Source organism: Xiphophorus couchianus, chromosome 23 (assembly GCF_001444195.1).
Source record: "Xiphophorus couchianus chromosome 23, X_couchianus-1.0, whole genome shotgun sequence".
Lineage (NCBI taxonomy): Eukaryota > Metazoa > Chordata > Actinopteri > Cyprinodontiformes > Poeciliidae > Xiphophorus > Xiphophorus couchianus.
In genome coordinates, this window is record NC_040250.1 from 27096672 (window position 1) to 27108315 (window position 11644).

Sequence of the window (11644 nt, forward strand, 5' to 3'; positions counted from 1 at the left end):
GTGATGGGTGTGTTCCCCTGTCGCTGATTGGCTAGCTGCGTCACGGCTCCTTGAAGAATGTTACAGATGAAGTCAGCTCCAGGCTAAACTCTGTCAGTACTGGAGAGCAGCTCGTTTTATTTCACTGAATGGAGCCATGAAGAGCCACCGGGGTCCATGCGAGGGTAAGGACACTTTTAAGTAACAGAGTAAAGGAGCAAACTCTAGGAGACGTAGGACGCTTATAAGTAGGTAAAGGCCCGTAGCGGACGATTTTCGTAAACGGTAATCATGGCTATTGTAACCGAACAGCAGCTCATTTTTAATGTGGCTGGATTAATGTTTAAACATTTTCAAAACGAGACCTTTTACCACCTCTGGACGCTGCGGTAAACGAACTCAGTATTCAAAAAAATATCTAGCTTATGTTTTACTCAGATGGAAATGGAAGACGTAAAGAAACTGAGGGATTTCGTGTAGGGTAATAATGTAGCGATAGCCCGGAGAACCAGCGGGCTCGGATCGTGGCCGCTGCTGGTGCCGCGGTTCGAGCTCGGCCCGCTGCCACTCGCACGCGAGCCCCTTGCTATTTAAACGCAGCAGACCGACCGTTAGAGACTGCGCCATTATGCTGCCCGAGCAACACGCAGTCTGTTCCCCTGCCTGCTTATAGACCCCACCACACTGACGGCTAACTTGTAAAAAAATAAAGCCATTACTGAACTCATGTTATTGGTATATTACGGTCCGGAGTTATTTCATTAAACGGAACCGGGCGGAGGTCTTTTGCTCCGTTATGTTATCATCTTAGTCATTTAAACGTGGGCAACAGGACGAAGCTCGAGTTAGCATTCAGGTCAGGCCTTCAGTAAGGGTTTTGTAAAATATATATTTTTTATGATGCTAAACCTCATTTTTAGTAAAAATTGAATCTTTATGCTTTGTACGCTTATCTATGATTTATAGAAATGGTCACTTAAAGTAACGTTCACTGTTGTGTAGGTGTTACTGGTTCTGAACTTAAGAGATCGAATTTGGTGCAGAAAAAAAATTAAATAAAATCAATGTGATTGTCGTATTTGGGACAAGGACAATATCTGTTGTGCAGATCACAACCTGCGTTTTAGCCTTCAGCCAGCCGGCTGGAGGCTGACGGACATCTGATGACTGTTTCAGCTTTGTCGCATATTTTTCTCAGGGGTTTATCGCATATTGAACTTCAGTAATAAGAATTCTAGAAAATTCAATGGCAAATTCTCAAAGCACGGGTGAAACCATTGCCAACCACCAGAGGCTGGAGCACGAATTAAGACAGAACTTATATTGAGTTTAAGATGAAAAATATTCTTATTACAGTTTTAGCTTCACCCAGTTCAGATTCAGTTTTTAAAAAATCTCCTAGCACCTTATTGCCACCCAGTTATTAATCTTAAGTCAAAATATTGGCCAATATTAATTGCATTTTAGGCAATAAAATGTATTTCTTTTGTAAAATGTTAATTGAATTATTTGTTTATTTTGATGTTTAATGTATTTCTAATATTGTATAATTAAAGGCTTGAGTAGTTTAATGAAAAATCAGCAGAATAATTAACACAAGTAACCGATTACCTGTTAGTCACAGCTCTAAACTAGGTAAGTATTTTAATGCCTTAGATGATAATCATTGCCTTTTCTCTGCTGTGTGTTCATGGACAGTCAAACCGAACAATGTGTAAGCTGACAATCATCTGATCCCAGACACTGAGGAAGCAGAAAATGTATCTAACCACCAACCCTTTGAATTATCTCACATTAGCAACAGAAGCTCCTCTATTCTGGTTGTCTGTGTGGACGAAGAGAAATACTGTGTGTGTGTGTGTGTGTCCAGGACAGGATGCCTGAGAGCCAGAGGGCTCCGAGCTTCAGCTGGGAGACCCGAGGTGATCGCTGGACCCACGGCGGATGACAACATGAAGTTTTCCTTGCGCTGTCCAGCACACAGGTGATCACTACTCACCCATTCACATTGTGTCGGTGCCTGTGGCTGAAAACTCCTCTCTTTGGTGTGGAACATTAGAAAAAAAACACAATTATTGTTGGCAGTATCACTGGTCCTTGCATGCAGGTCAGTTGGACCCAAACAGAGAAATATGTCATTCCCATAATTTGTATGTCATCACACGTTCCCAGACCTGCACATTCAATTCATGCATGTCAGCATGACAAGAAATGCGGGTTCAAGGACAAAAAATGCAAATCATCAGATTTTTCTGCTTGTCCAAGTCTTGGTTGCTGGGGCAACAGGTCCAGGAGGGAGCCTCCAGACATCCCCCTCACGTTGACGTTGTAATTTAACGCCTTGAAATTGGGCCTTTGTCTCTTTAAGAAGCTTCTGCTCTTTGAGAAGTCATCACAACATGGCTCCTCTATTAACGCTTTAACATTTTTTACTGATGTTGCTTCTCATATTGTACTGAGAAGCATCTCATATAATGAGCTCAGCTGATGCTCAGTTCCACCAGGTGTTTGCTAATTGCTGCTGGCTAGTCTGAAGGAACTGAGTGGGGGATTGGCGAGGAAGGCTCCTCTGTGAGGTGGAAGCTTGAAAACTGCAGATCAGAGGAGGAGCTTCATCCTCAAAGTTATGGGCTGGGTCCAGCTAGGTGTTTTGGACAGCTGAATGGTTGCTGAAAGGTTTTCTGAAACGTGCATGAAAGAATCAAAGCAACACTCCAGGTATGTTTTAATGAGGGAATAACATTGTAACATGATGTAAAGCTGAAAAAGGCAATTTTACATAAAACTGTCCCTTTAACTTATCTGAGCTTTAAAATTACACAAACGCAAAAAAAGGGGGTTGTTGCTCCTACGCCTGAATAAGATGCTGATGTTGTTGCATCAGCAGATAAAAACCTCTAATAAGATCTCAGTCAAAATGCTCGACTCTGTAACGTCTCCAATGTGAAAGACATCAGAAACGTGAACGTACTTCCTCTCTGCTATCACTTTTCATGTTTGTCTTTGGCTTCATTTTTTAAGCCTAACTGTTGGATTTTCTTTTTCCATTTCTCTGCAGGCAGGTGTGGTCGGTGCTTATTGTTTTGGCTTTGCTGGTTTTGGTGATATCCTCCCTGCTGCTGATGCAGACGAGGACAGAGGAACCATTTCAGTTTCATGTCAACTCTGCACATAAACAGGTGGGGGAAGCTCAACGGAGCGCACTGGAACCACTTCAGGCTTTCCACGACGAGAGTTGTCTGGATTTTCCATCTGTTCTTCAAAAATACCTTTTTTATTTGTAATCAGTGTAAAATTATTTCCAACGTGATTTTCCTACAATGGAAAATGTCAATCACGACACAGAGTATTCGTATTTCTATAACTGATCTTTTATGATGAGTAGAACCGCGACTATCCTGAGGCTTTAACTGAAAAACCAACTTTGGTGCTCGGAAATCAGCTTTTATCCGATTTATAAAACTTGGCTCATTATAGCAAGTGTTTCGAAAGAAAGTGACCCAAATCCCGTTTTCATAACTGATAGTAAATTAGAATAGTTGCGTACAAAAATAAAAACTAGATGCCTCTCTTTCAATAAAACAACATCATCAAAATCCTTAAGTTTTGGATTAAAGGTAAAGGTAATTTTAATTATATAGCACATTTTCAGCAACAAGGCAATACAAAGTGCTTTACGGGATTTAAAAGGAAATACAAACAAAATAACAAACCAAAGGAAAGAGCAAAAGAAGAAAAAGGTAATAATGTTGATCCAACTAGATACTCCTATTCATGGTTAGTAGATAAGTATTAGTAAGTGTTCTCTTACTTAAATAACATCCCTTTCCTTCATATAGAGGCTATTTTACTGCTTTATTTGCTTGATTTCAGTTGTTTTTTCATCATCTTGGCCTGCAAGTACTAAATAATTTTGGCCCATGTGACAAAACGTTTGGACACCCCTGATTTATATGACTCAACATTATAGCACAGGCAGGTACGGCATTCATCCATTTGACATGCTGACCAGGTTAGCTCAAATGTTTATTTAAAGGGAAAATGTAGCAGAAAAGCATCTTCTTAGAAATAACATTTAGCAGCCAAAGAAAACTTGCTTCATCTTTCTTGTTAGCTTATCGTTGGTGTGTTTGGTTCACTCACTATTGTACAACACTGGTCTTATAACGAATTTGAAGAGGCCTCTGACTGAAAATCAATTTCTGTGTCCGGATGACTCCATCAGTTGTTTGTACGAGCCGATAATCCACCTCATTTGCTTTTGTTGCTCCTTTTTTAAAATATTCTTATCTGTGTGGTTAGCAAGCCACAACAGAGAGATGCTAATCAGCTGCTCCCAGTTGTAAAAACAATGCCTTGTTGCCCCGGTTACGCATCGTAACTGTCGGAAAGTTAACAAAGAAAAAAAAAGAAAAAACATTCTTCCAGCTGCACAGTAATTTATTCAAAACGATATTGCCTGAATCCGTGAAATATTGAACAAGTTAGAACTAACGTAACGCATCTAATCCAACATGCTGCCACCGTGTGAGGAACAGTTCTGGAAGGAATAATTTATTAAAAATAGATGATCAATCGTGTCAATGCAATCCTAGCAGCATAGAATAATTATGGAGTCAGTTATCTTTTGCTGCTTGATTGTATTAAGTTAAGCTCAGTAATACTGAAGCTTTAGAGGTGAGGTGATGTCTTAAAGGGGCAGTACTATGTAAAATCAACATTTCCCTCATCAAAAATATACCTGCCTCTATTCCTTCATGCATATTTAAGAAATCAAATATGCATGAAAGTCTCCATGGCAACCATTCAGCTTTGCAAAACACCTTTGAAACGACTGTGCTATTTTATTATGTATTGGAAAATGCATAATACTTCCCCTCTGCACCTTTAACTATTTTTGATTTTTTGCTAAATCATGATGATATTTCTGTTTGAAGATGAGGTGGAAGTTATTGTTTGTAGCTATTGTTGGGTGATAATTGAGTCGTGACTAAATGACACTTGTCTGTTCATCTGTCAGTTGTCCTGTAATCTGCTGCATCAGTGGAGGTGTTGACATGAAGAACTGCATCTGCATTTAAAATGTCATAAAGTACACACGGAGCCAATTCCAGTTAAGCTCCTTTTAAACTTCACTCACCACTCCTTCACTTTCCTACATCAAAATAGAAAAGTCAGCAAACACTAAAAACCATTAGCTTGAGCTCGTGACCTCACGTTTTACTGGCATGTGAAACCACAACAAACACAAAATAAACCAAGTCAGATAGACGTTCCGGTTTTGCTACAGTTTGAGTTGTAATAAAACACAAAGCGGATTCCGGGACTTCAAAGAACGTGAAGCATATTGTTTATCCTTCTGACACACGACACCTCCCTGGAGATGTCTTACGCCACAGCATTCTGCGGGTTATGTAACAACAAAGCAGATACATGTGCAGGTTGCAGTGACGGACTCTTTGTTTCGCCCTGCAGCTGGTGCATGAGAACGCGCGGCGAGTTCTGGAGGGCCGGTGTCGCCCCAGAGGCAGCAGGGAGAAGCTGCTCGCTCTGTTCCCGTCTGCCAGCGGCGCCGTCCAGCCCTTCCTGTGGAGGGACCAGCCGATCCCCGCCCGGCTCCTCCTCTACCCACCGCCGTTTGGCTTCAAAGGGCTTAAAGGCAAAGTAGAGAACCTGCTGACGCTGGTGAATGAAAATACCATCTAGGGAGGTTTTACTGTTAACTCAGAAGAGCCACAGTCCAACTTGCATGGTTTCAGTTGTTAGTGCAGCGCCTGAAGTTGCGTAGTAAAATTTAATCTCTGTTCACAAAATGCACTTTCTACAAAGGAAGCTACAGATATCTGAGCATTAGCATCAGCCGATACAGAAAACTAATGCTGAATTGACTGAAAACATTTCCTTTTTATAAAAAACACAGACATAAATGTACTAAATTACGCATTTATTTGCTAAATCTGCACAAGTGCAGCTCACTTAAATACACCAATGACTTCGGAAGCTTTGGTCGCCATGTAAAAACAAGACAACTTTAATTTGTTCAGTCAGTTCAATTAGGAGTAGAACAGCCAATGTAAAAATAAAAGATCAACTGAAGCTGATTAAAGAACAACAATAGGTCAAACATGTAAAAAATGAACTGCAACAAACCTTTTTTCAAATAGTTTATAAAGTGCAATCAGGGATTCTAAATATAATGCTAAAATAAATAATAAAGCAAGACGGGAAAGAATTGGACTGAATAGATCTGCTCTTATTGATCAGGCACATGGTCACCGATGTCTGGTCTAGAGTTTGTTTTTTTTCAATATCAAGGCAAATGCAGATAATATCAGATCGTTATATGTCAACTACTGAGGAGGACAGGCACATTAAAAAGCAAAAACTCACAAGAAACCGTACAACCAACCATAGCGTCTCTGCTATTGGTTGATTGGGTCATCTTAGGTTTTGCTGTCTGCAGCCTCAGTGGATTCTGGTTAAAGCCACAAAGTCTCTCAGAACGTTGGACCTGATCAGCTCTCTGTGCTTCCAGCTGCCAGCGGCCCACCCTGACCCGGGACCAGAGGAGGCTGCCGGGAAGTGTCGCCGCTGTGTGGTGGTGGGGAACGGGGGCGTGCTGAAGGGCCTGGAGCTCGGTCAGCAGATCGACCGTTTCCACACCGTAATCAGGTCCGTCTTCGCTTTCGCTTCTGGTAGTTCTGCAGGACCAACTGGATTCTGCACTCACACTGAGACCTCCTGGTTTTTGTTTCCCGTGGCAGCTTAATTAATTACAATTAATGAAACGATTAATTGTGATTACTCGACTATTGCAAATAATTGTTAACTAATTTAGTAATCCCTTCATTATCTGGAGAATACAGACTAAAAAAAGGCCATTTGCTGGAAAAATACAGAGCAGTAATTCAATCAAAAACATTTTGCATTTAAGATTTAGAAAAAAAACTTTTTTTTGTAAAAAAATATATATATATATATCTGCTATTAAGCTACTTTTGCTACATTGCAATGATTTTTAGTTAAGCAAACTTTTCACATTGATGTTAGAAGTATAAATTATTTTTGACCCTGGTACTACCTGCAAATCCACTCCTGTGGATTTGGGTCCGCTATCACATTACGTAAAGCCATTTGTTACAAATTTGGGCTTTGTAATGGATGCAAATTTTAAGTTGGATAAACAAATCAGTGCCGTTGTGAAAACGAGCTTTTTCCATTTGAGGCGGCTTGCTAAGATTAGGAATATTGTACCAGTGGATTATTTTGAAATATTAATCCATGCTTTTATCACAACACGACTGGATTACTGTAACTCCTTATATGTGGGTGTCAGCCAGTCTTCTTTGTCCCGTCTTCAGCTGGTCCACAATGCGGCTGCTCGGCTCTTAACTGGATCACGGAAGAGAGAACATGTTACCCCGATTTTATATTCTCTGCATTGGCTGCTGGTACATTTCAGAGTGCATTTTAAGATTCTTTTATTTGTATTTAAATCTTTAAATGGCCTTGCTCCCTCATATCTCTCTGAGCTGCTACATATACACTGTCCTCCTCGAGCTCTTAGATCAGCGAGCCAAATGAACCTGGAGGTGCCGAGGACTTCCAGGAGGCAGAGAGGAGACAGGGCGTTTGCTGTTGCAGCTCCCAAACTTTGGAATTCTTTACCTATGTTGGTAAAACAGGCCCCCTCTTTAGCAATTTTTAAATCTGCTCTTAAGACTTACCTTTTTCGGTTGGCCTTTGATTCAGTTTGAGATGCTGCTTTTCTGTAATTATCTGGGTATGTTTATGTATTATATAGAGTGTTTTATGTCACTGCACTGTTGGTTTTTATGTGTTTTAATTTTAATTTTGATCTTTATTTGTTTAATCTTGTGATTGTACAGCACTTTGGTCAGTGGTACTGTTTTAAAGTGCTATATAAATAAACTTGCCTTGCCTTACCTTGCCTAAAATGATCAAGTGCACACCAAAGGAATGCTGTGGTATTGCATTTTATGCAATAAAATGTTTATTATTTCAAAAAGAAATTAAATAGTTTAGTTGCATCGCTTAAGCGAAGCTCTCGATTTACCGGTCGATCTACGTTCCCACCCTCATCTATGGTCATGAGCTTTAGGTCGTGACCGAAAGAACGAGATCGTGGATACAAGCGGGTGAAATGGGTTTTCTCCGTAGGGTGGCTGGGCTCTCTCTTAGAGATAGGGTGAGAAGCTCAGTCATCCTGGAGGGACTCAGAGTAGAGCTGCTGCTCCTTCACATCGAGAGGAGCCAGTTGAGGTGGCTCAGGCATCTGGTCAGGATGCCTCCTGGACGCCTCCCTGGTGAGGTGTTCTGGGCACGTCCCACCGGGAGGAGGCCCCGGGGAAGACCCAGGACACGCTGGAGGGACTATGTCTCTCGGCTGGCCTGGGAAAACCTTGGGATTCCCCCAGAGGAGCTGGAACAAGTGGCTGCAGAGAGAGAAGTCTGGACCTCCCTCCTGAAGCTGCTACCCCCACGACCCGACCCCGGATAAGCGGAAGAAGATGGATGGATGAGTTGTATCGCTTAATGTATAATAAATGTGGCCAAATAAATTGGCACATTTTTTCGTCTGATTAATCGATTAATCGTCAGAATAGCTGGTCAAATAATCATTAGTTGCGCCTCTAATGGTAACAAACTCCAATCTTGCTCCTGTTTTACGAAACATTTTGACTTTCTCCTCCTCTCTCTGTGTCTGTCAGGTTGAACAGCGGCCCACTGGGAAAGCACACGGGCGACGTGGGGAATCGAACCAGCATCAGGATGAGTTATCCTGAGGGCACGCCCCTCCGCTGGGCGGACACAGACCCTCATTCCGTGTTCGTGGCTGTGATCTACAAAGGCGTTGACCTCAGCTGGATCTCAGGCATGATCAGGAAGCTCGGCGTGGTGAGTGGCTGGAGCGTTGGCTTCACCGTCGTCGTTATCTTGTTCTCTGTTGTGAGCCAGCAAGATAAAATCCGTATTTTATTTTCATATTCATCTCCTGTACGGAAATCTGACTGACAAACATTTGGTTTGGTTGGATAAATGACTAAACGTAGGCATTGATTTTTAAAATTTTTTTATTTCTCCCCAGTCATATAAGTTCTGGCACGTCTAACGTAGATCTGCAAGAGGTTTCTGAGTGTTCTATAGCGCTAACCCAACATGCATAGGTTTTGTCTTTTGAGCCGACCCAGTCGAGTGACGTTTTTCCAACGTGCGACGAGGACAGCGTTTCCTCTTTAGCAATCAAAGTGCTGCTTTGTGTTGCAGACGTTTTGGGACTGGTTCTTCTTCTGGCAGAGGGTTCCACAGGAAATTCCTCTAGATCCCTCAAGGTTCCGACTTCTGAATCCCGACGTCCTCAGGCAGACTGCCTTGGACTTCCTGGAATACCCTAAACCCAGGTGGCGCCCATGGGGCTGGGACCAGGTACTGCTCAGTTCAAACCATTACCTGAGGAATCAGGGTGGAGGAAAAACGGGACAACATTTAGACAATTGGATTTTAAATTTTTTTTTTTCATTTTTAATAGCTCTAAAACATTCTGGAAAAAAACTTAAAGTGATCAAAACATTAGTAGTAATATCTGATCCACTCAGGATCACCAGCTGTAGGTTGGTGAAGCTCAATCTGATGTTCAAAGAGAAAGTTGGAGTGCAATTTAGTTTTAAGAGGAGGCTTTAGATGTACCGTTCTAACACTGCAAAGATGAAATCAAAAGGCCTCATCTGACTTAACATTTTGTCTCTGCAGACCTCATGCTTTCTTTTTAAATGAAGACGTGTCGCCCCCTTGTGTTATGTTTTGTGAACTGCAGCATTTAAATCAAAGTCATTGCACAGAAATGACGTCACTCATTAAACGGTGCGTCCTGGCCACTTCTAGCAGACAGGGGGGGAACAAAGTGAGCTCAGCAAAAGAAATGACATCAGGAACGAGTCAAAGGTGCTGCTAAAAGCCAAATTTCTCTTGATTTTAGAGCTACAGTATCTCAACAAGTTATTGACATGCTGAGAGACACAAACACAATATGAAATGTAGTTTTCATTGAACTTTATCTCCAAATGTAATATTTGGACCGCAACTAATATTTTTTTAGTAATTGATTACTCTGAAAACCGATTAATTGGACAAAAATTTTTTTTTACTTTTCATTTATCCAGTTAAGCATTTTTACACATTATTAAATATATGAATTAAGAGAATATTTTATTGCCTAAAATGCAATTATGTAGCATTCCTCTTGTGAATGTTTGATAATCTGTAGCAGTTTTTTTTCTTTCTTGAATGCAATGTTATATATTTGAGTAGTTTAACGATTAATCGATTACAAAATTGGTTGAGAATATTTTACAGCGGTTGATTAATCACGATTAATTGTTTCAAGCCTAATGTTATGCTTTTGTCTAATTCCCCAAAAGGCCATTTAAAGGTAATAAATTATAAATTGTGGAGGAAGTCCTGTCTTCAGCTCTATGTCCTCCTGCTGCAGAACATCAAGTATTTCAAGTTAAATACTTGAAATACCTGACCTTTAGTCAGGTATTTCAAAAATACCTGACTAACCTGGTAGACCTGAGAAACTAAAGGTCTGAAACAGACCTTTAGTTTCTCACTACAAAGGAGTTGTGGCTTATGCACATACATACATCAGTGTCAGAGCTACTAGTGATAAGCCCATAAAGATAATTCACTAGAGTCGAGGTCAGTTCTGTAAATCGCGTTTCACATTTTTTAATTAGAGTGTGCTTAAAGTTGAAAGTACAGGGTGATTAAACCTGAAGAATCTTAATTTCCTCGCAGAATGTACCGACACTGGGCGTGACCGCACTGAGCTTAGCCAGCCTGCTGTGTGACGAGGTCAGCCTGGCGGGATTCGGCTACAACCTGTCCCAGCAGGGGGCGCCGCTGCACTACTACGACAGCCTGCCCACGAGCGTCATGCAGCAGCAGAACATGCACAACGTGGACAAAGAAACTCAGTTCCTGCACAGACTGGTGAGAGAGGGGGTCGTTAGCGACCTGACCGGAGGAATCCACTGCTCCTTCTGCTCCAGCTGACCCCATCCTGAAGGTATTTCACTGCACTTTCACTTTGCTGAAATGCACGAGCATAGGACAAAGAAGAACTAAGAGATTTTATGGTATTATGGTCATAATTTATACTTCCGTTTCAGATTTCCTGACAGATATTTGAAGCATAATTTCAGATAATTTATTTTTATGTTGTGAAAGCTGTTCGCCATTCAAATATTGCAATTTTCAGGTGTGTGAGAACTCACACATAAAAGGTTTTATTTTGTTTTTAATAAACAGAGTTATTTGTTGTTAAACATTATGTTTTTGGTGTATAAAATCATTTCGTGTTGATTTCACAAAGAAATAAAATATGTAGAAGAATACTAGTCATGTGTGCGTCTCTGGTTTATTTGTCCTAAACCAACTGGATTCTTTTTGTTTGGTTCCTGTACATTTAATTCATTCCCACCAGTTAATTCACACCTCAACCAGCGTATGACCTACATTTTATACCACTACTGTGTAATATTAGGTTGTAACACCTGTGATGTCCAGCAGCTAAGAAATCCTACCAAGTCTGACTGCTTCTTCAGTCAAAAATAGCTAATGACCTGGTGATGTTTATAAG

At 41.0% G+C, this 11644-nt stretch overlaps 1 protein-coding gene across 1 annotated transcript; it reads left to right on the plus strand.

Annotated features, from left to right (window-relative positions):
• Positions 1 to 13: 13 nt before the first annotated feature.
• Positions 14 to 11399, plus strand: st3gal5 (ST3 beta-galactoside alpha-2,3-sialyltransferase 5). The gene is made up of 8 exons (XM_028008351.1): positions 14 to 164; positions 1850 to 1963; positions 3038 to 3158; positions 5455 to 5664; positions 6515 to 6651; positions 8712 to 8898; positions 9268 to 9426; positions 10801 to 11399. Exons 1-8 carry the CDS (start codon positions 157 to 159, stop codon positions 11056 to 11058), a joined length of 1194 nt encoding a protein of 397 aa, XP_027864152.1. The 5' UTR covers positions 14 to 156; the 3' UTR covers positions 11059 to 11399.
• Positions 11400 to 11644: the final 245 nt, after the last annotated feature.